Source organism: Aythya ferina (assembly GCF_964211825.1).
Source record: "Aythya ferina genome assembly, chromosome: 7".
In the NCBI taxonomy this organism is placed as follows: domain Eukaryota; kingdom Metazoa; phylum Chordata; class Aves; order Anseriformes; family Anatidae; genus Aythya; species Aythya ferina.
In genome coordinates this window covers 4,716,402-4,739,906 of record NC_140302.1, presented here as the reverse complement: position 1 = coordinate 4,739,906, position 23,505 = coordinate 4,716,402, and the positions used below count along the sequence as shown (strand labels likewise).

The 23,505-nt window shown below is 39.2% G+C and overlaps 1 protein-coding gene and 1 long non-coding RNA gene across 4 annotated transcripts in view; one reads left to right on the top strand and one right to left on the bottom strand.

Annotated features, from left to right (window-relative positions):
- The first annotated feature begins 54 nt into the window (after positions 1–54).
- Positions 55–18,859, top strand: LOC311439785. 2 transcript variants are annotated; one of them, XR_014694999.1, is made up of 3 exons: positions 55–426; positions 1,322–1,392; positions 2,500–18,859. It is a non-coding gene; the product is annotated as an uncharacterized lncRNA (long non-coding RNA). The 2 variants fall into 2 exon arrangements; XR_014695000.1 differs by having other exon boundaries at positions 2,085–18,859.
- TET1 (tet methylcytosine dioxygenase 1) overlaps positions 7,963–23,505 on the bottom strand; it is a 73,363-nt gene continuing 57,820 nt past the window's right edge. For both annotated transcript variants that reach the window (XM_084525925.1, XM_084525926.1), the window contains one exon: positions 7,963–18,995. In XM_084525925.1, the coding sequence (XP_084382051.1) occupies positions 17,854–18,995 (1,142 nt within the window). In that variant the 3' untranslated portion in view covers positions 7,963–17,853. The remainder of the gene's footprint in view (positions 18,996–23,505) is intronic.

The window sequence follows — 23,505 nt, the reverse complement described above, 5'->3', positions numbered from 1 at the left end:
TGGGGGTATGCGGGGGGGGGGGTTGGGCGCGCGGCCGGCTCGCCGCGTGCCGGGCCGTTAGGCGCGGGTGAGGCGGCCCGCCGCCATCTTGGCCCCGGCGCCATCTTGCGGGAGGGTCGCGGTGGCGCTGCCCCGGCGGCGCCGTCCCCTTTCGTTGTGGCCCCGCCGCAGGCTCCGAGCCTTGTCCCTGCCAGGCGGGGCTGTGAGGCCGCCTTCCGTCCGACAGTGCCTCGCGGGGGGCAGCGGGCGGCCCCCAGCTTGAGACAAAGCCGCGAGGCGGCTGCCAAGGGAGGAGGCAGCGCTCGCTGACGGGACTCGGGTCCCCGGGCACCCAGAAAATAGCGGGGGGCAGCGCCGGGGTGGAGGGGGAGCGGGCTCACCACAGCAGGCGCTCTGAAACAGAAATTGCTGCCAGAAACCGCTGCAGTAAGTAGTTCAAGGGCAGCAGGCATGTTTCACCCGTCTTCATAGCGATCCTTCTGCCCCTAAATACCTTCTTTTACCCAAGTTCGCTGTGAGGTGAAAGCACATGCAGGATATTACTCAGTCTTTAAAGTCAGTAGGACACACTCTGTAAATCAAATTGAGATTTTTGAGGTGTTTTTATTTGTTGTCGTTAAGAATAAACTTTAGTGATGGAATAAAACCTACTTTAGAGGCAAAAACATCAAGCAGATACTCCTGTAAGGGCAACTTGCAGTGGGCAACATGACGTTATGAAGGGTAACGAGAAAAAAAGCAGGAAACTGCCACGTGGTGGTAAATTCCTGTCAGCGTTTGGTGCTCCATACCATACAAAGACAGAGCTGCCTTGGAACTTTAAAGCACAGTGCAACTTACGTGAGGGTTTTACACTGATGAGGATATTTCTTCATCTTTTAAATCTCTGCATTTTATATCTTACTCCTGTCTCTTATCTCTCTTATTGGCATAACTACATCAAACTCAAGTTGTTTGACTAAGAATCTGTGCCCTTTCACCTGAAAGGAGGATTTAGAGGCTAAAAAGCTGACAGAGGATTCTCAATGATTGAAATGGAAAGGACAGCGGCAAAAATTTATTCAGGGAGAAAATTGTCAGTAAATGTAAGAATTTTATGAAGTAGCTCGATTCCTCAGTCCTTTGGCCTGGGGCCTTTTTAACCAGATGATGTATAACTCTTAGTGATGCTCTCAGAAATCATTACAAGTTTGTAGGAAAGCCTGGGGTAGATCATGACTTCATGTACTTCCTCGTTTCTGTTCATATATTGCTACCGTTAGCAGACAGATGTTGATATCACCCTTTACAGAATACTAATTAGTCCTTTTGATTTCTTTAGGTTTCTCCATCTTCAGGATCAGCCATGCTGTTGTGACATGGACCAATTAAACTGGAAAACAGTGAAAAAATGTAAGCACTTTTTTTTTTTTTTTCCCAAACAAACCAAGAAAACACTGTAGGCTTAAGTGAATGTGCCATGTTCCATCTTCTTTTCCCCAAGCCCTAAATATCTTTCAAGTCCATTGGACAATTTCAGCCAGAATTGATAAAGGGGCAGAATTCTGACAGGTATGACATTTCTACAAGTTAGCTTAAAGTAATTGGGAAAGTTGAGAAAAAGAGAGAAGTTAGAAGGAAAAACAAAACAAAACAAAAACTATAAAGCATATGCAGCCTCTAGCATTCCTGGTGGTAACGGGAATTGTTAAGAACAAGATGGGGATATTGTGGAGAGAAAAGATGACTTGTAAATCTTATAATTAAAGAACTTCATATGTATTTTGGCACAATCAGAACATTTAACAATGATGAATGGGAAAGAAAATGAAAATACCTTTGGTATCAGGAAATGCTACATAGTAAAGTCTCACAGTGCAAATAGTTTTTCAGATCTCTGGCCTTTAGTAATCAGCTGCCTAGCTTTGTCTGGGAAAGCCATAAAGATGGTCTGTGGCACCGTCTGTGGTGGTGTACGTGTTCTTTATTATCCAGAGTTTTTTTGGAATGAAAACTACATATATATCCCCTTTGAACAGAGGCCTGTTTGATACTTAATGAAACAAATTTCAAAAGTTTTAAAACTTAGAGCTTTCCTTTTCAAGGATCTGTGTCTAAAAGAGCTCTCAGAAGCTACTCCTCTTTGTATGTCACAAGACAGTCCATTGAAATAAATAAATTTACCACCATCGCAACAGCAGGCAGCTTTACTGATTCAGCACTGCAGAAAGAACAACTAATACACCAAAAAGCATGAATACCGAAGTAGCATGTGGAAGCATGCTGATCTTGGTAGTGAGTGTAACCAGAGTACGGATCTGGGAGTGGATGTCACAGCTCTCTAATGAATGCTCTGGGTATCTAAAAAGCAAGTGTATGGCTTGCTTTGGGGTAGGGGCTTTCTCCATCGACCCAAGGATTGTGTCGTTGTACTTTTCCTGCATATGGTATACATTTTACACCCACACTGATGTTGATATTGATCAACATTTGCCATATTGTATTTGCTGTTTGGTGCAGCATCTCACCTTCAACTGAAAAAGAAGAAAGAAAAGTCCTGTAATTCATTTTAGCGATACAAACATTTGCCCTTAATGAAGCTGACTAATGACTCCAACTTCAGATCCCCAAGGTGTTGAAGAAGCAGAAAAACAATTACATTTGTCATTAAATAAATCTTTACTGCCTTCAAAGTGCCCCTGAGGTATTTCATAGCAGTGGTTGTATCATAAACTTACCACAGACCAAAGTGTTTGGTGCAGAGGTTTTGCAGTCTAGAAGGAACGGCTGGTTATCAACTGCAAATGATTGTCATTACCTTTAGAAGTAAGTTCCACCTAAAAGCCTTGGAAAAGTAGAAATCCTATTTTTGAAATAAAAAGCAACAAGAAACCTATAACATGTTATCCTTCCTTTGAAAATGTGAGCACGGGTAAGGTTGTTTGTAAGGACATGATAAAAAAACATGCTTCGGAGGCACCACTGGCAGTACCACAGACTGCTGCAGTACTACTCTGTAATAAATCACTCTACATTATTGACACTACGCAGAGAGTTCCATGCTATGAACTCCATGATCCTCACGGCTCCTTCCAACTCGGGATATTCTATGATTCTGTAATAAATACAGTAGGGCTGAACAGCTGCTAAATAGCGTCCCTCATACAAAAAATAAGTACTTATCAACCAATTGTCACTATACAGCAGCACCAGGGATCCTGTGATATTTTCCTGCATCATGTAGAACAAAACTAGTTTGAGAGACACCTTAGGTACAGGCTGTGAAAGAAAAAGATGGAAGGGAATGTGTAAGGCTTATCTTCGGTTGGAGAAACAAACAAACCAACAAAAACCAACAGAAAGCTTGAACGGAATTCATGGTATGTATTTAGGAGAATTAATTGTGTTGGGGGGGGAAATTATAACCTTCTAATAAACGTAATTTTGACAACCTGTACAGTTGAGAGGACACAGAAATTACCTGTTTCGTACCAAACATGAAGCAAACTAATAATGATAAGTAACAGGTCATACTGTATCTCTCCAGACAAGGTAAGACCATTGCTGGTTACAGGGAGGTGCTTATTCCCCTCCATTTTGATGATGTAAGAACTCTGACAGTGAAACATCATTATATGATGTTCTTTTCTTCATGTTGGAAATACATTTCTATGTATCCTGCTCAGTCCCTGAATGAACTTTCTGATACATACGTGTTACTTCTGGAACCTGCTCTTTGTACCTCTGGATCACTCTGATTTAAACTTATTTTTACCTTTCCAGATATCCAGAAATACCTGATGATAACAATGGCTAAGATAATGGTTTTTTTTTGATGCTTGAATTACAGGAATCAAATGCAGAATATAACCTTCTCAGCAGAGTAACTACTTTTTCTTGCACAAAAAAAAAAAGTAGTTTTTCCTTGGGATCTCATATGTACTGACGCTTGACATTTCCCCAAACACATGATATATTCACTACTGTATGTCTATAATATTCTGCTATACAAAGTCTTTGATGAAAGCATTTCTGTACAGGCATTACCCCTCAACAAAAAAAAGAAGGGGTATCACGGATTTAAATCAACCTCACTGGGTTTAGCAGATTGCAAATAACAAATTTACTTACTTTATTAAAGTGTCTCAAGGTGAGGAGGAAAAGGCTTTTATGGTCTACTATACTGGGACAAAATAAAATGGGTTGAGAATAGACTTCTGACAAAGTATGAATTTTAGTGTAGATTCTGTAACATAAATAAGACAAACTTTAATTATTTTGAAGCTAAGATGCCCCAGAAACACAGGGACTATCACAAACAATTTATTTAACTGGTAAAGTTCACTGTCTAAGGGAATGGGTAGTGATTCAATAAAATAACTTAAGATCATGCTTTTGGGGAGCTCACAGGAGATAATCTTACCTCTTGATGAAAGTCATCGAGATTTATTGATATTGCCAAAGTAGTTGGAGATCCAAGTCTGAGACAGGTCCCAGTGCTGGAATGTTTTATGTAAGGACTGGAGTGAATGATTTGTTTGTAGATTTTAACCTGAACATATACCATTTTGAATTATTTTTTTTTTTTAAAGCAGTCTTAAAGTATAGAGGAAGGGCAGCACAGTCTGTCCATCCACTAAATACTGATTTGCTACCACATTTCTTGTCTGTAGCATATGGCTGGGAAACTGGATGTACTTGTAACTATTTCCTGAAATTTAATGTACGTGTATTTGAGAAGAGGCTGGTCCTTCTGCAGTTCAAGTTTGGCTCTGTGTACTGGAGAGCCAAGTCCTAGAATATTTCACAGAGCACGACACAGCTGTTTCAGTTGGTATTACATGCAGAGGTTTGGCCCAGTAAAACTATTTGGGGATTGTTCTTGATTCAGCACATTTTTGTACCTTGCCTGTTCACGCCACTGACATCTCCATCTCAAGAATAACGGTTCTTGCATTTTGAAGGACGCGCAGGTGTAATTCCCAGCGCTGTGCAGCACAGCGCAGTGATTTGGAGATTTAACTCATTGTGGCTCATGCAGGCTGCAACTTACAGGAAGAACAGGGAACAGCCTCTGAACTTCTGTGTGCAGTAACAGCCCCAAGGAGTGCCTCCTTCAGTGGAGGGGACAAAGAAGAGAGGCTTAGAGGCTCTAGTCAATACGTATTTGCTCAGACGCTAGAAATTACACACAAAGGGAATCCTCACCTGTACTCTTTGGGGTGATCCAGAGCCTCTGACACTCCCAAGGCTTGTTGGTGTGCCCTGTGGGCAGACAAGCAGTCAGCCTTCCACCCCAGCCACACCTCTACCTGAGCCACAGCCCCTGTAGTGGTTAAGCAGTGGCACACCTGAGCCACTGACAGCCTCTTCCCCTCAGAGCAAGGTAATTTGCACCAGTCCAATAGAGCTCACCCTGCAAAATTCATTGCAGCTGTGCCCCACATGGATCCTCACAAGGCTTTCTGCCTTAGTGGAGGTGAGTTAGAGTCCACCACAGAAGTGCTTGCTTGATGAAGCACGGGATTAATGCCTCGTTTTCCTGAAGGGATTCTTCAAGTGGAAGAAGTCAGAGTCATCACTGTGCAAAAAACAAAGTCTCAGTGTAAAGCAAAGCGGTGACAAGCTGAACTGCTGACTTGTTATGCCACAGGAGGAAGCAAAGCTCCCACTGTTCGGTGCTGACAAGTAAGGCGAGGTCATGATGTCCCCTGCAGGAATTCCAGGCTAATTCACAAGAGCTAAGGGAGCAGTGTTGCCCAATTTCGTTACATATGAATGGAGACATACATGTGGGATATCATGGGGCTTATGAGTTGTTCTTCGCCATGTGGAAGAAGACATTGCCATTTTCAAGAGTTCAGCTGATAAGAATTTTGTATAACTGGGGTACATTATAAAAGCAAGAGAGAATCCAGAAGTAAACAGACTGGACAGGGAATTAGAGGCCACTTTAAGAGTCGTGCTCCAGCCAATGGTTTTGGAAATAGCTGGGTTTAAATTTCCACATTTTAAACACCATCTCAGTGTGATTTAAATGAAAAACACAGACATGTATCCCTGGTAATTATTTTATTTTAGACAATCTAGGCTATTTCCTGAACTGAAACACTACTTACTGGAGCACTATCTCATTTTCTTTACAATTACTTTTGAATTTGATGCTTATGTTGATCTAGAGAATCCACAGTCCGCCCTATATAATGATTAATTCCGCTTTTGAAGATATAAAACAACAGTATACAACAGCATTTAACAGCAGCAATCAGCATGAGTATTTCCTCGCAGCAATCAGGCCACAATGTAGTGCCCTGCCATTCTGTGGGGTGTATGGGGCACTGGACTATTGCAGAGCAGCGTAACTGTAGTAGGAAAAAAAAAATCTTTAAGTTTAAACTGGTGTTAGCAATGAATACTGTTGTCAATAGGTATTGTAATTTGAGGTCATAACACCTTAAGAATTAAAACCAACTATACTGTATCAATCTTGTATTACTTGTATAGCTTATATAAGAAATCTAAAATAGGAGAAAGCACTGAAGCCACCTCCAGTCATTGAGCCCTGCAAAATAAAATGATATTCGGCAGCCTTTCTGGGACGCCAGGGCTGGTAACTTTCATTTGGCTTTGTTCCCCCAAGTCCGAGGTGGCTCCGACTGGCAACAGCCTGGGCAGTGGCAATGCCAGGAGGGGACAAGATGCGGTTGGCTGGCAGTACCTGAGAAGTAGCTGGCGAAGTTGCTCCGCATCGATGCCTCTCCGTCAGCAGCGATGTTCTTGGGTCTGCTCCTCAGTCTCTCAGCGTCATTCAAAGCCCACGTGCGTTCCTAGACACCTGTGCTACAGGTTACTAATACCAAACCGTGGGACACGTCCTGCTGGGAGGATTTGTTAGCACTGTTCAGAGCATGCCTGGGGCAGTCTGGGAGATGTGTTGCTATAAAAGGCCATTAATGATCATCCTCTAAAGGAGCAGCAAATTGCATGGCAGGGTGAAGGCCTTCCTGGTGGATTACCACATGCAGCTCCCAGGGACTAGATGCACCGTATTACGGGATGTGTTTTATATTGCAAGGGAATTGCTGTAGCCCGCGGAGAGCAGCCTTTTTCTGCCTTCTAGGAGATGCCAGTTAGCTGGAAGATTGTTTTAATAGACACTTCTTGCTATTGCATTTACTAGAGAAGGAAAAGACGTAAATGCGAACATGCAGAGAGTTTTCTTCCTTTTCTCCAGATTATAAAACCGGGAATTCTTCCTAGTATTGTTGTGCACTCAAATGTCACCTGCATAGTAAAGCAGAGTAGGGCCAAGGTTGTTTTTGTCTTGAGGAAAATCTGTAAACTCTGAGCTGAAGCAAATACAAACAGGATTCTTTCTACTGGATGGGAATTAAGTCACAGTCAAAGACTCCCATAACCCTCCTCTGCCAGACAAAGCTGGTAGAAGAACAAGGCACTGTACAAGTGTCCACAACCTGTGTTTTCAGTCCAAAGATGAAGTTTAGAATTTTCCAATAGCTTTTTGAATTGTTTTACTGACTGTAGGGTAAACAATATAAACGTAGTATACAGAATCTAAAGAATAGTATATTTTTTAGAATAACTCCTTCCTATTTTCACATCTTTGCTGAGGTTCGTCACAGTCACAGAAAAGCTGCAAGACTAGACTACCTTTAGAAGCATTTTTTTTTTTATCGTTGTTGTTTCCCTAAAATGTAAAGCCACGTAATGGTTTTAAATGGTAACTAATAAGGTCTTCTACATTTATGCAACGTTATATTCTGTATTATGAAGGGGGGCCTTAACTTTGCTTTAAGTTTTATTGTATAGGCTATTCAGGCCTTAATTTTCAATCTTTAGTTACTTCAGTATGACTTTGTCTGGGTACGTATTGGAAAAACAACTTCATTTTTTCCCCACCTCAAACCATTTTACAAGAAGATTCACGTGAAAAATGCAGGAAAGAAAAATTAGACGACTAAGTGCAAAATAGAAGTATAAAATTTATTTAAAACCACCCACAAAGTTCTGTGTAATCAGGAATGATACAATTTGTAATAGTCTTTTTAAAAACTCATGACAAGATTTAAAATATATTTTCAATTACAGTATTCATTTAGCCTTATTCAGTTAGGACAATAAAAAAATGAAAGTTTACGTTCTAAACAGATGAGACACACAAGAAAAATAGAACAGAACAGACAATTTCCACAACAACAATTTTTACATGTATGTTTCAATACTAGTATCAACATTTCAATGCATCTTGCTACATAAACATGAAATCATGTACAACAACTGCTTGCACCAAAAAACATAGCTTAATTAGATCTTTCAAGTAACATGCAGTCACAACTCACAAGTCTTCAAGTACTGCTGGTAAGGGTTCCCTTGTCTGCAAAGAAGATTTTAAGGTTCAGTTTCTCAGCTAGTCCAACTCCTCACAGCTCCACCAATCTCATGAAGCTATGCTCAGTTATACTAGGAAAGAATCAGGCCCCAAATATTTTTTGAGAAAAGAAGTAATTTTTATACTTTCTCCTGTAAATACTGTGACATAATGAAGTGCTTTTTCTTTCTGATTTTTTTTTTCTCCCTGTACATCATCTTTTTGTTTTTAAAGTTATGTTTCAGATCTAAATACAGTAGGTTGGTAACTGGAAATAATCCAAAACCTCAAAAGTTGAAAAATAAATATCAAATGCATCCCAAAGAAAGAAAGATAAACAAGAAAAGAGATAGGAAGAAAGAGAGAAGGAAAGAAAGAAAATAGCCTTTTTTGGCATACTGTCAATTTTTTTTAAAAGTAGGAAAGAATTCATTAGCTGTATCGTTTTAGTACAGCATGTCCTTAGAATTTGTTGCTTTTACAATAGCAAATTTTGAACAGCATTTATGACCTGGTACAATACTGTCACATTATGAGGAGCTGTCTCGTTTAAACTGAGCAAACTATTTTAGAATAATTAATTGTTAAAGACTGAAATGTCTTTAAGTTTTTGTGTTAGTTAGAACTGGATTTCTTTTAGTTGTATTGGGATATTGGATTTGCTTTTCTTGCCTACTGTTATTTTTAATTTTGAGGACAAGAGATTCATGAAGTTCAGACACTGCCTTTTGCATTGCATGGATTACAGTCTGCAATTCACAACGTTTGTATGAAACCAGTTCTCCTTAGGTTCTGCAGTATCATTGCACTTCAGAAATTTAAGAATGAAAATACAACAATTTTTTTCCTCAAATCTTTTTGAAAGACAAACATTTAACTGCAATGTTGTGAGGGTATGGGGGGTGGCACTTGATGCTTACAAAAAGCTTCCATGGGCAGCAAGGGAAGCTTTGCATGACTCAAGCATGCAGGGCAGTGCCAGCAGTTTCACTGCTGCGTATCACCACGGCCAGGGCAGTCAGAAAATGTTGGCTTTTAGCTTCGTCTCTCAAAACCTGCCCCAGTGTGGCAACACCGAATGGAGTTCAGTAGATTCTCACAACCCCATTTTATGCAATCAAGTAAAAGGGTTCAAGTAATGATAAAAGCAAGGAATTATTTTAAGAAAAACCACCTATGTTTAGAAACGGCATTGCTGACAACTCCATGAGAGATTTCTGGCCAGGTCATTACCTTGAGGTACAAATCTACCACATTCTCCTCGTAGACAAGGTTGGGAAAAGGACAGCCAATAGAAACGAATACTTAAAGCCGGTTACAAAACAAGGTGGAGGAATTTCTTTTCCATCTGTATTTCTAAGCTAAGAACAATCCAGGTGTTACTGGCCAGTATGCGCAAAATAGGGTTATCATGAAATTGATTCCTGATGGCTGTACACATCAGTCCTTTGGTAAGAATTGCAATTTATACTAATGATCTTTCATACCGTTATCAGTATAATGGGATGCCCCAAACGATGTAAGCTCAGTGGGCATCCATTTACCCCTTTATCCTTCTAATGGGATGCAAAGGACATCAGTATAAATGAGAATCAGGGCCTTCATTCTTATTTTAAGAAGATTCCCAAACCCTAGACCCTTTTCCATTACAATATAATAAAAATACAGACATACATGTAAAATATTGATCAGATCACAAAACTTTCCACAACAGCATTAAAATGTTCTGTCGCAACAACTGCAATACCGAACATCAAACTAGCAGTTCCCTTGCTCCACTGCAACAGCACTTCTTTGGAATACGGTTCATCTGCTGTAACTGGCAACTCTCTGTAGGTTAGCTGACAAATCTCTCCTCCTTCTTACACAGTTCTTTGAGGTCTACCACCTGTGTACTCTCATTTTATGAGGAAAGCTGGTAGGGTGTGCGGAGTATTAAAAACAGCACTGTCACACCAAACAGAGCAAGTCACCTTCGCGTAAGTTATTTAGCACCCCAGTCTTGCATTCACTGCAAGTACACTGTTGGAAGATTCTAGCATTTTCATGTAACTATGTGTGGAAAATGGCATATATCATGGTCCAGTAGAAAAGAGAGAAGTTGCTGTTGTAGAAGAATTCAGGATACAGCATCAAGAAGCATCTTATATCTTTAAAAGCTGAAGTTACAAGTATGTGGTTAAGCACTGTAAACAATGTTGGGGTGAACTGGGGAACTGGATTGGAAAAAGGATCCTAAAGTCTTTGCGTCTCAGAAAGAGAAAAAACAATGCCAACGCTCCTGTACCCTTTTATAAAAGGCAATTACTATTGTTTTCTGCTCAAGCTCAATCAGTTCCACTTGCTGCTACAGAGGAAGAACCCAAAAAATCCATTGTTCCCACTCTTTTTTTTTTTTCCAAGCAGGCCTGTCAGTTAAGGCATGAACTTGCACAACACTAAGGTTTCTCACAAGGACGAGAACTATCTCTGCACGGGAATATAACCAGAAGATGTAAAGAAATACTCCTGCTCTTGTAATTATGCAGGGTCTGCAGCACCTGTCATGTCAAAATCTGAGCAGAGCTGGTAGAGTAACTCAAAAGAAGAGAAGGCACTCCACAGAGATGCTAGCAACAGGAGTCTTCAACTGTGAGCAAAGGGTCTTTGTTTAGCTACTTGCAGACAGAAGAACAGAGTGTAACAACTACAGCAAGAGATCTGAGAGTTAACTGGAAAAATATTAAAAAAAAAATAAAAAAAAAAGAAAATACTGATGAAGAAAGATAATGAAATGTCCTTCTTTCTTGAAATGAAAAAATATCCAATATTATAGGTTCCATATGAGAGAACATGAATTCAAAAAAAAAAAAGAAAGAAAGAATGAAAAAATGAGAACTGCATTATATAGAGTAAGAGGTGACAAAGAAACAGATTTTGGGACAGTCACAAAGAGAATAAATTCATATGATATTCCTGAGATGATGAAGACTGGCTGATCTACATAGAAAGTAGCGACAGCTGTGGGGAGTGTTCACGAGCAGGCTGACATCTCTACTCCTACTGCTGAGCACTGAAGTAGGTCTGCAGAGAGACAGGAAGAACTTCTGGAGCAGTTGTAAGCGTTTAAAGCATTCAGCAGCAGGTGAGAATGCGATCTAGTGCCGAGTGTGAAAACAGCTAACCACAACAGGTGATCCACAAGGAGACTAAGGAATGAGAAAGCTGCCTGTAGTATTTGGTGTCATCTGTATAGAGCAGAAAGCAACACCTACTCATCGACACTACTCCAATTTAACGTTCTTCAGAGATGACACAGCAGCATGTTGAGAATTAAGTTGTCTTAATTTAGGAAGCAAATATGTAAAGGACAATATTAAGCAAAAAATTTAGCTCACTCCTCATTTTTGACACGACCAAAAATGTTTTAACAGGGCAATAATAAAATAAATATTAAATCAATTTTCAAACACTTTAGAAAAAATATGTGACCTATATGCATACTGGTGGCTGCCTGATCAGATACTATGATTAGAAATCCTTGCTCTCTGAAAAAACCTCAAGTATAAATCTCTACATTTTTTGCAGCAACATACTGAAGCGCCATTTACACAACTTCTGAAAACTAAGGATCAGGGAAGTTCAGAAGAAACTAGAGCCAGTTTCCGTACTGAGTAGCCACATCCTCAGGAGTTTTGACACTGGCCACTCTATTTAATTAAAGAAGGATAAAAATGTATCATGGACTTCAAGAAAATTTTGTATTTAAAATTACATACACCAAAAGGTGTCAGTATAAAGAAGCACCCTAGCAACCACAACACGTGTACATGAGAAGGCTGTTTCTGAAGTCCACTGTACCTTTCACAGCTTTGCCTCTGACTGTCTACACAGATTAAAGAGAGTGACCGACTCTCTCACCCTTTTTTTTTTTTTTGGTTGTTGTTCCTTAAAAAAACAATATACTTAGGCAGAGAACGAGGGAAAGATGACTGTCCCTGGAGGAACTGTGGAAACAGCTGAATTTGTACGCGTACCCACAGCTGTGTGACACAACGGCACATCCTTGCTGGTTAGGAACAACGCTGTAACGCAGACATTGCAGTGCAGTCCTGTGGTGTCACAATCATCAATGGAAACTTTCTCTGCAGTTTAATTGTACGGAAAGATATTTCTCTGCACTTTCTCCTGAAAGTCAGATCACCACCTGACAGAAGTAAGAAAGCCAGGCTATATTTCTACATGGGATTGGACTGTTCCTTGTCTCTAACTACTTATTTAAGATCAGATGACAGAAAGTTTCATGGGGCACCGCTGGACAGATGCTTTTTACACGTGAGAAATACACCACCAACAATTTTATGGAAGATACGTCACAAAGACCTTACTTTGAATACAACTGCTCTTATGCACAGGAAGTGTGAAGTAGACATGCAATTTAGCTTTTTGTAGTTTCTCAGGATATGGTTATTTCCTATAGGTTAGAAATGAGGAGACATTTCTTCTCAGAAAGAGCAGTCAGGCATTGGAACAGGTTGCTCAGGAAGCGGTGGCATCACCGTCCCTGGGAGTGTTCGAGGAAAGATTGGACGTGGTGCTTAGGGACATGGTTTGGTGGGTGATACTGGTGGTAGGGGATGGTTGGACCAGATGATCTTAAAGGTCTTTTACAACCTTAATGATTCTGTGAACTTGTATGAACTAAAAGTTACAGGATTTCCATGGAGGAAAAAAAAGGCATAATCACATAGTTATAAGGCTGGTGACTGATTGATAAATGAGCTAATTTCACAGAGAGAAATTTCATCAGAAGTGAAAGGGTGAGATTGAACCTTACATTTTAAATATAAAATCATGAAGATGCAGTTTGTTAGCATGTTTCGATTAAAATTTGTCACTGAACAACCTATCAAATAAGAAAAAAAAAATCACAAAAAAACCCCACCTGTCAACATAAGCCTGAATCAGGTCTGAAGGAGACCTGCCTGTATGCCTGAAACTCGATGTGAAGGCATTATGCCTCTCTACACACCACTAATCACTTCTTGTGCTACAAACAATGTAACCTCTGCACTTAACCAAAAGTACATCAATCCCAAGTCTTTCTGTGTACGTCCTTGCAAGACTATTAATTGTGGTATTGTTGCAGGGGTCTGAGTCAGCATGGGCTTTGGTCAACTGTATCCATATCCATCCAGTTAAATATGAAAATCACATAAAAGCTTGATAAATGAGCTCATTGCAGTCAACAGGGCTGCAGCAATGTAAACAGGACCCAAATTTCATCCACCAATTTTAGTGTAATACTGCAATGATATTAAAAACATCTTTTTTAAAAAACACAAATGGTTGTATGTTAAAAATAATCGTTAGTACTAACGAATGTGTCATTTACCCATGCTTACAATGAAATGCTTAAGATACAATTGTTTCCTGTTCTAAGTGTAGAGAGGTGCTGTCAGGTAAGATAAAGACTTTTAACAGCAGTTATTCCTAAGTAAAAGAGTTAGCTTAGAAAGGTCTTACGAAAAACAGAACTGCATACAACTGTTAGAACTAGGTCACAAGTATTTGTAAGTTCTTTCAAAGCTTTTTGGATCTCGTGACTAAAATATTTCTAGAAATAATTTTTGCTACTTTCTGTAGTACAAGGTAGCCTGTTAGAAACAGTAACATGGAGAAATTCTTTGAGTAAAATTCAGTCTGTAATTGGGCACAGCTGCAGTAACTCCAAGGGGGACTCAGGGACTCAGAACTGGCTCTTGCTGAAGGCACTACATTTTCCCTCTGTGGTGGTGCCGGACCCAGCAGAGAAAGGGGGTGAGAGACATCTCTTCTGCAAAATCGAAGGTGTCCCGTGTTGGGTCATGACAGTTTTTGCTAGAGAACTGGGAAAAAGAGTTAAAAGACAACCATATCCCTCCACCAGCCCATACCTGAATCCTTTTTATTTTTTTTTCCCACTGAGTACAATACCAGCTGTTGGAAACCAAATAAAATGTGTGGGTCTGCCCTAGCCAGCTACCTTAACTTTGGATCCAGTTCCTGATCTGGCCATCCCCGAAGGCCTTTGTTAAGGGATAAAAGCAAACTACGCAAGTGGTGGCGTGGGCTGCAAAGGGAAGCAATACACCCACAGATGTACAAATCTTAAGAGACAACTACTGTTATAAAATGATAACCTTACTCAAAACAAAACCACGTAATTTGTGTACAAGACTGATAGATATTCTGAAATGTTACCATAAATAGCACACAGTTGTAAAAACAGTACTAGGCTGTATTTTCTATACCGCAGTACAGCAATAGAAAATATGAGCTTCCCGACTCACAACCTGCCACGTGCCACAGCAGTAACCAGAAGCGGCCAGCCTGTTAGATACACACTGAGAAAGTAGTTATGTTATGAACAGCCAAGGAAAGAGCACCTATTGTACAGACAATATATTTTCTCATATAAGTAATCTTAATAAAGTAGTAGCTCTGAGCTTTAGCACCTATCAGTTAATAGTATTACTCTTATGTTAAGATAAACTTTTCTCTTAAAATTGTCTTTTCAAATAAGGTAGACCTGGACTTGCTGAAAGTCTACTGGTGCAGTCACTGGAGCAGTGACTTGCCAGGGGCTGTGTTTGGAGGTATCATTTCAGATCCACCTTTCAGTTTCTCACTTCTTTGAGGGAAGCTGCTGGTTTTTAAATAGAACATTTTCACCTTGAAGTTTCTAACCACACAGAAGTAAAATCTGGACATTTACAGGGGAAGATTCAAGTGAAACTGATCCACTGTAACGATCTGAACATTCCTAAAGGAAGAGATGGCTCTAACATTACTTTGCGTACAAAACTTGTTACTCCTATGGGAGTGCTGAATGATATTCTGAATTTGTATTACACAACCCAAAGCTATCAGCACTGTCAGTGAAACCAATAAACTCATCTTTTCTGCAAATGATCGATCGTGGTGTTGGACAAGGGTTTTCAGATAGCAAATACATGAATGGAATAGCTAGAGAACGTACAGTACTACTTACTGTATGGACAGCTGGAGTTCTTACTAGTCTTAGGCTCACCAAAAATATACAAGTTTCAAAATGGAAATCTAAGGCACACAAAATACCATAATGATTTGATGTATACTGTATATTACGTAGTCAAGAAGCATAAAACTGCTGGTACAAAATGATGGCATAATATTGTTTCTGTTTTATTATTATTTACAATCCCTTCATATCCTCTATTTGAACTAATATTAAGCTTTGAACTAAGATTTGCAGCATACCCGGTTTTTACAAATTTTACTTAAAATAGGTAAGATACAAAGAATGGGTTCAATTCGGCCATCCTCTGCCATCAACATTTTTGTTAATTTCGACAGGAATCTGTGGAATTGAACCCAGGGTCATTACATAGTGATTGCTACTTCAGACCTTGCTCCCGCAAACACTAGGTGTGTGTCCATTTGTACAGGAGAACAGTCTCATTGATCAACGGCCGTATCGAAGTATTTGTAGCACCAAGGTCCTAACTGGCACTATGTGTTAAAAATACAATTTACGTACTTTTCGTACCAAAACTGTAGATAGAGCATTTACAGTTCAACTTTTCAAGGAAAAAGCACCTTGTCTAGGTTTTAAATAAAGCAGATCTAGATAATTCATATTCCAATGTTACAGCACCAGTACATTATAATATTATCAAGTATATTATTAGTATATTTTCACACTGGAAAACTCTAACCTCGTTATGCCTATGGGTTACCCAGCCGGGGAGGACTCCCGAGGCAGAATTAAGGTACAGCTTCGTCTCTGGGGCCTGATCCTGCAGCTCTCAGTCACGACAGGAGTCCTGGCTTGCGCGGTGCTCCTGGCTCTGACTGGGCAGGTATGGCTACGCAGAACTGTTCTCACGGAGGAAGTTGCAGGATGAGGTCAGTCCTTAGCTAACGTTGTCATTTGGTAATTTGTTTAAATAAATAAGGTTAAAAAGGAAATACATAGGAGAGGAGAATCAGAAAGAAGAGTGGGATGCTACAGCATTTAGAAGCAATGGAGTGTCTGTTTTTCCTCTGGTCCAGCGAATACTCATTTCATGATATGTCACTTTTTCAACAAAAATGGAGAACATAAATTTCATATGTTTGGAAGAAAGAATACAACCCTTTCTACATGAAATGTAGAAATCAGTTAAAAATTCACAAAGCAGTTTTGTAAAAAAACTGAACTTAGCTGGTGAACATTATAGATGGGTTCTTCTTAAGGAAAAATTTGCTGTTAAATATTAGAAATTTCATTCTTTTCCAACACTTCCTTTGTATTTTCTTCAAATTAATATTTTTTTGTTTCACAATAGAATAAGGCAACTCTAGGGGGTATTTTTTATCCCAAAACAATCCTACCCCTGAGGCATTGGGAACATTTGGTTGTCATGTTAACTTATAATGCTCCAAACGAATGAGACTTATGCACTTATTGCTCAAAGAAATCATAACATATGCTGCCTTTAAAAAAAAAAAAAAAAACAATTAAAAAAAAATAATCTTAACTCCCCAATAGCAACGCACATATTGATGTCTCCTAATTTCATGTTTGTACACTCTCTTTCAAATAATGTTTCCGTATTTCATAACTGTTGTTTATATGTAACAAAATCTTCCATGAAAAAGGGCAAGTCTAAAAACAATCACATGCTATTAGCATACATACTGCAGCTGTAACAATATGGAACTCTACACAGCAAGAATAAAATGATTTCTTCTGTAGAGTATGCACAAACCTTAGACAATATGATCCTTATACTATACTATTTCAAGTTAATTTTAAAAATAGAAAGTGCTTTTAAAATATATATTTACAGCTTAAAAACAACTTCCAGCCATCATTGCCAATAACTTCATTTCATACATAATGACAAATCTAGAGAAAAAAAATTCATTGGTTTTCTAAAATATTTATCTGTAATTTGGACTATATAGCAATGGTTGGAAGTTGTTAAAGCAATGGCACCATGAAGTAATAATTCAGCTTATTTATTTTAACTGTTTGATGTGGTTAAGCACCAAGAGCTGTGTAGAGCTATTACTGTAATAACTTGATTTAACACCATAAAATGTGAACCTGTTAAAATCCCTATAAATGATTTCTGTAGTAAACAGACTTGATTTAAAGCACCAAAATATAAATTCCTAAAGGTAATAAACTGAATGATTTCAATCAAGGTTAATAACCTAAACAAAATCTTTTTTAGAATGTATTAAAACTATACAACTTTTTTTTTTTTCTTTTTTCTTTTTTTTTTTTTGCTTAAAATGTGCTTGAGCACCACCAAATGTTAAAGTCACAGTTTAAGAAGAAATCCCCCCCCCCTTTTTTTTTTTTTTTTTTTTTACCTCAGCCTTAAAATGGTTGAGATGAGCAAATAGTAAACGACACGAGACTTGTTCTTTAACAGCACCTTAAAGAAACACTGCGTAATGCTGCACCAAGAGGAGGCATTTGATACTAAAACCTATGCCCAATGGTTGTAAGGCCCTGCAACTCGTGTAAGGGCATAAGAAGATACTGTTATTACATTATCTTTAGTTACTGTTAATGCTCTGCGTGATGGAATTTGGTTGAACTCATTGTCTTCGTAAAAAATCTCTCTGTTTTCACTTGTTTGCTTTGTTTTCCTGCTGCTAGAGTTCAGTTCAGTATTCTCTGTTCCCAATCGTTCTGCTTCTTTTTCTTTTTCTTTTGCCCTCTCAGCCATCTTTGCTTCCCACATGGCTAACCCATGTTTTGGCTCATTTAAATTTTTGTGTTGGTAGAAAACTAAGGAAATCCGTGTGGGATGATTGCGGTTGGGTTTTTTAATAGGTGTGGTAGCATGGAGTTCACGTCTTGCACATTCAATTAAGATAGAACCATGAGAAGGTGCCACAGCAACACCGCCAATGTCATCATCCAAAAAATTGTGCTCGCTGTCTGACCACAGTTCCTCAGCTTTTTCTTCAGAATCAGTCGGCTGTCCCAGTGCACTGTTCTGCTTTTCGTCAGCACAGTCAAAATCACACATCTGTTCTCGAAGGGAGCCACCCTTCTCCACTGGGCACCCGTGGGAGCAGTCAGCTTCATTTCCAACTGCGTCCCTTGCTGGAGAGCTCTGCGGTACTGACAGATCGCAAGAGCCGATCATCTGCGAAGAAGGAGAATTGTCCAACTGAGGCTGACAATTCTGCTTGTCTGGCTGATGTTCAAGTATACTGGGCAGGGGGTCTGTATGGGCTGGGGGGCCTGGAGCAGTGACCTCTGGAAGAATTGGTGGCACACCATTCATCTTGTCATTCAGCAAAATTCCAGTATAATCTTTGACCGACACATCAAAGTTCTTGCAATTAATATAAGGTGTCACGTGAGGTTGCTTACTACTGCATTCAAAATACCCGTAGGGAACTGAAAAATCTTGTTGAATATTAGTCACTGCTGTTAGGCCAGGCTTATGTGCTAACGATGAATAGGGATGTAAACTATCCACCTTGAAAGGGGGGGAAGCCGAGTACTGTTTCAATAGGGAGCAATTTTTAGTAGTGTTTGAAGTATGTTTCATGGCATAGAGGTGATCGGAAGTCTCCATTTTTATTCCAGGTTTTAAAGCATCTGTTTTGTTCCCTAAAAAAAATGCACACCAAAGCGTAAGTTACTTTTCCTCAGTTAATAAAACACCTTTTATGGTATTTTCATACGTACTTTCTAATATGAAAGATATCGATGACTACAAATTTTTCAGCGTGGTTATTTTTACCTTTCTAGGAGTATCTGTATGACAAACTACATACATAATTACCTTGCTGAATTACCGCCTTAATCTGTTCCCATCAGACTGCTGGTATATAAAACAGAAAGGTGTTTCACGGAGGGATGAAAAAGCAGATCAAATAAGCACTCAGTTCCGATTCAGACAGCCCAGTTCTATACAAGTGTTTCCCAGCAGCTGCCTAACTGCATGGTCCAGCAGGAAGCACTGCATCAAAGGTTTTTAGGTAACTGCCAAAATTTGGTCTATCTGAAATTAAGCCTGTGAAACAACCAAAATTCTTTATCACCTTGCCCCAGATTATGACAGAAGGAAAAAGCACGTTTACAGATCCTGTCCCTTGCAGAAAGAAAGTATAGTTTGTGCATTAGCAAGTAACTGCTCAGAGTTAAAAAAGTATCTGGCAACATACTCCAGGTAAATTCAAACTGCTGCATGCGACTCGCTCTGTCTTGCAGCTAATTGGCACACACTAGATATTTCAAATCTTTTGGGGGATTACTTGTTCAGTTTATGTCAGCTCCTTATTTCTAGTCCTGGCACACTGCAGTTGTGCTCATTTGTAGAATAAAACTGCTCTCTCCTCAAATGACTTGTTCTGGTCACAAATAAGTTTCATCCAGAGTCTGTAAGTGTAATGGTAAATAATTCCGCTGACTTTGATGAACTTTACATCATGCCCTAAAACTGCTTTACATCTGTTAGCTGGCAAACTAGTACAACGCAGAGTTCTTCCACATTCTCACAAAGGACTGTCTCTGTCAGTGTTGTTTCTTTGTTCCATAAATACACAGAATGTCTAACTGCTTTACCGAATATAGAAGAACTATTCTGTCTTCTATTAATTTATAAATAGTGATGGATTAAAAAACATTCTTTCAACATGCTTTCAGGAATGAGGAAAAAAAAAGTGGGATAAACTACAGACAATACATTTAGCGTACAGATACTGAAACTGAGGGATGACAGAAGGAAACTGCATATATTCTTTTAAGAACCTTTTTATGAAAACAAACTCAAAGCATTCCATTTAATTAAGAAAAAAAAACCTACACTGAAATTGTATTTAACAGCATCGAGTTGAAATCAACATTTTCAATATAGGGTCTATACGTGTTAGAAATATATAAAACTGTGTGTCCTGGTAACGTACGGAGGTGCACATTCCTCTGAAATTAATATTGAACAAAAGTCAGGCTCAATGTTTTGGTTAGGAGGAAAATATTACAGATGTTACAAAACAGAATTAAGTTCAAATATATGGGTAGAAGGAAATCAGTAATGGTTCAGATAAAGTGGCATCACGTCCTGGGACTTCTACCTCGTGTTCAAACAGAGTGCAGCCCCACTGGGATCTGCTGGCTGCAGTACTACTGTGCTGCGGCCAGCCGAGAGGCTGGCTCCAGGCTGGTGGTTCGTCTCCGCTTCTGTCCAATACAGGCCAAGAGGAATTGCCAGTATTGATGGAGAGAAAAAATAACATTTCCATCTCTAAAGTTTATTGGTCCAGAATAACGGGCTTTATGATGAAACTATATAAAGATGCATTTTTAAAATATATATATATTTTTTAATCTTTAATATGTATTTTGTAACAATTTCGGATTTCAATGGCTCTCAGCATTAGCACAAATGTAAAAATTAACATTAATTAACAAAAACTGGCAAGAGGTGTGTGACAAATACACCCTATTTAATATATAGTGTTTCCACAAAACACTTGGCACAATTAGGAACCTAGCCAAGACATCACATATACCTGCTCTACTAAGCAGACCTAAGCTGTCTTCAGCACCATAAAGGTCCTCCTCACCATGATCTCTGCTGCTAGGTAAAAACAGAAGATAGTCCTGTCTTAGCACTGTGTAATTTCCAGCTCTCCATACGATGCAGACATGGCGGGTTAGAGGAGTCTCTCAAGGTTTACGGGCTTTCCAGCTGGGGATACAGTAATGGCTTTGAAATAATGGTCAGAGTCTCTTCCCAAAGAAGATCACGAACAATGGACAATACCCAATAGTCAGCCTTGTGACTCCTTCAGAATCCCCACTCTACTCCAAAGAGTGCTAGCCTCACGTGGCCTAAAACCTGACTGAATATACAATGCTTATCTCATCTAATTGCACATTCTCCATATTCTTTTTAATATTTAAAAAGCAAAACCAATACTCTAAACTCTTGTCCTCATTAGTAAATTGAGCACATTACAGACGCCATTTATCAATATTTTTTTTTTCCTTTCTGGTACACATAAGCTAGTATTTTATTCTTATATTAGTAGAAAATTTAACAGCCATATCTGACATGCTTAAGGTAGCTGTATAGCAGAACTCTCTTTACTTCTGCTTACCTAAAACTGTAGAGTTGGTATTGTTCTTCTCTCCCCCTAGTAAGTTTCTCTGTACTTTGTTTCCATTATCTATTACACAAGCCTTTCTGTTTTTTTATGTTTAAATAGTATGAGCAGAGCTGATGGCCACTATTAATGTGGAAGGATATCCATTTAAATAATTGTTTCCTCCAGTTTGCAGTCAGGAACGATGGCTACTGGATAGTCTAATTTCAACTCCTCTCTTCCACAAGCCATTTGATTTTGTTCTGATGTTGAAGCTCATAATCTTTGCCAGATTAACATTATTAATTTCTCAGGACTAAAATCATACCTACAACTGGCAAAATTGAAAGAACCAAGGACTGATCCCTTATTACAGCAAAAAGTAGCATGTACAGGTTAATACTATTATTTTCTAAATTCATAATCCATGGAACTTTGTGTTTTTGGCAAGGGGCAGGGCAGAGGCCGTGATGGTGACGTTCAGCCATTGCGCTGTGTGACTACAGGAAACACACACAATGTGCATAAATGCCCTGAGTTACTAATCTTGGCCAGCTGCAGCAATGTGCCGTCTGCAGGTTTGGGCTTACTGTCTTGACAGCTTTTCTGAGTCAGAAAGAACGGCATAAACTCGACATGTTTCACTTGCAGAATCTTGAGGGAATTCCTCTATCAGAATCTGCATGATAGAGGCTGAACCTTTACGACAGAAAGAAAATGGTTTTATTCAACTCTTTCCATCTTTGAAAAACTTTCTCACTCTTAAGAGAATTTCTTCATCACTCAGAGTTATTTTTATCAGCAGCTCTTTTAGACTGTATTACCTAATTATTTAAAGTTAAGATCAATTATTTAAGTTGATTCTTGCATGTTTAAGGGATTAACGTTAGTCTTACATTTCCAAAGCACACAGCAAAACTCTGGATAGCATACCATTTATTAAAGGGATGGCTTTCAAATTCAGGAGCCATGCCTGTTTATAACGACAAGGTCACGCTCAGGTAGACAGTTCCGAACTATTTCAGTGTTTCAGCACAACTTTACAGTGAGATCAGACAATTTCAGAATTCCTTCCCAAGCCAGAGTCCTCTAATCCTTCCAGGACTTGCAGTCCACCCGAAGCACGATGGAAGTTATTAATCATTGCTTTGGAGTTATTGTTGGACGTTGTCCTCAGCCTGAGGAGTCCTTTTATATTTGTTTCAGAGCCTGGACTGTCTCCCAAACTTACATGCAGATTAACTCAATGGCTGTCTAATTTCCTAGTAGTGTAATAATTCTTTTCTTATTTCATCCTGCTGTACGCAAAGTTTTATTTGTTGCCCTGTCTCATATGAGAGAAACATGTACTCAGGTTGATGAGTACAAATTACAGATGTGTCATATAGATTCTCGTTTGCAGTGTTTTTTTCTTCCCCAGAAGATATCCAGATTTAATTTTTGTTCCTCAAGTGAAATCTATCACGTGTACCTGGATTTCCCTCATGAATTAACATTCAAAATTTCATCAGGTTGGCTAAATTCCCCCTTTTCTTCCCCAGAGCCAGACAGGCTATGCTTTTTATTTGTTTTCTCCCTTCTCATCACAGAATCTGCTCTGTGGCTTCCTCATTTTCCTTCTTTTCTACTTTTCATTTCTGAGAAGTCCCAGAGAAGAGTTTTATTGTCCAAAAATACTTGTTCAAAACCTGACCCCAGTCAGGTAAAATAGCACGAATCAAAAGCATCTCCGCACAGCTCAGTTTAGTAATTACTTCTATGCTGCACAAGCACACATTGCTGCAGAAGACTGAGGCCAGTGCAATCTCCCTGTAACAGAGAAAGCACACCTTGTACTTAGCTGCTGTCAGATCCCATCTCTTACACCCTCACCGACAGCATTTCAAAGAATTTGAGAAGTCCTGTTTTATTTGATAAAACCTTGCCCCCCGCCCCCTTTTTTTTTGGCAAGTCTCTTGCTCTGCTGCAGTATCTGTGTCACTAAGTATTAGAAGGAAATTATCATCAACTCAGATTGTCAGAAAGCCAAT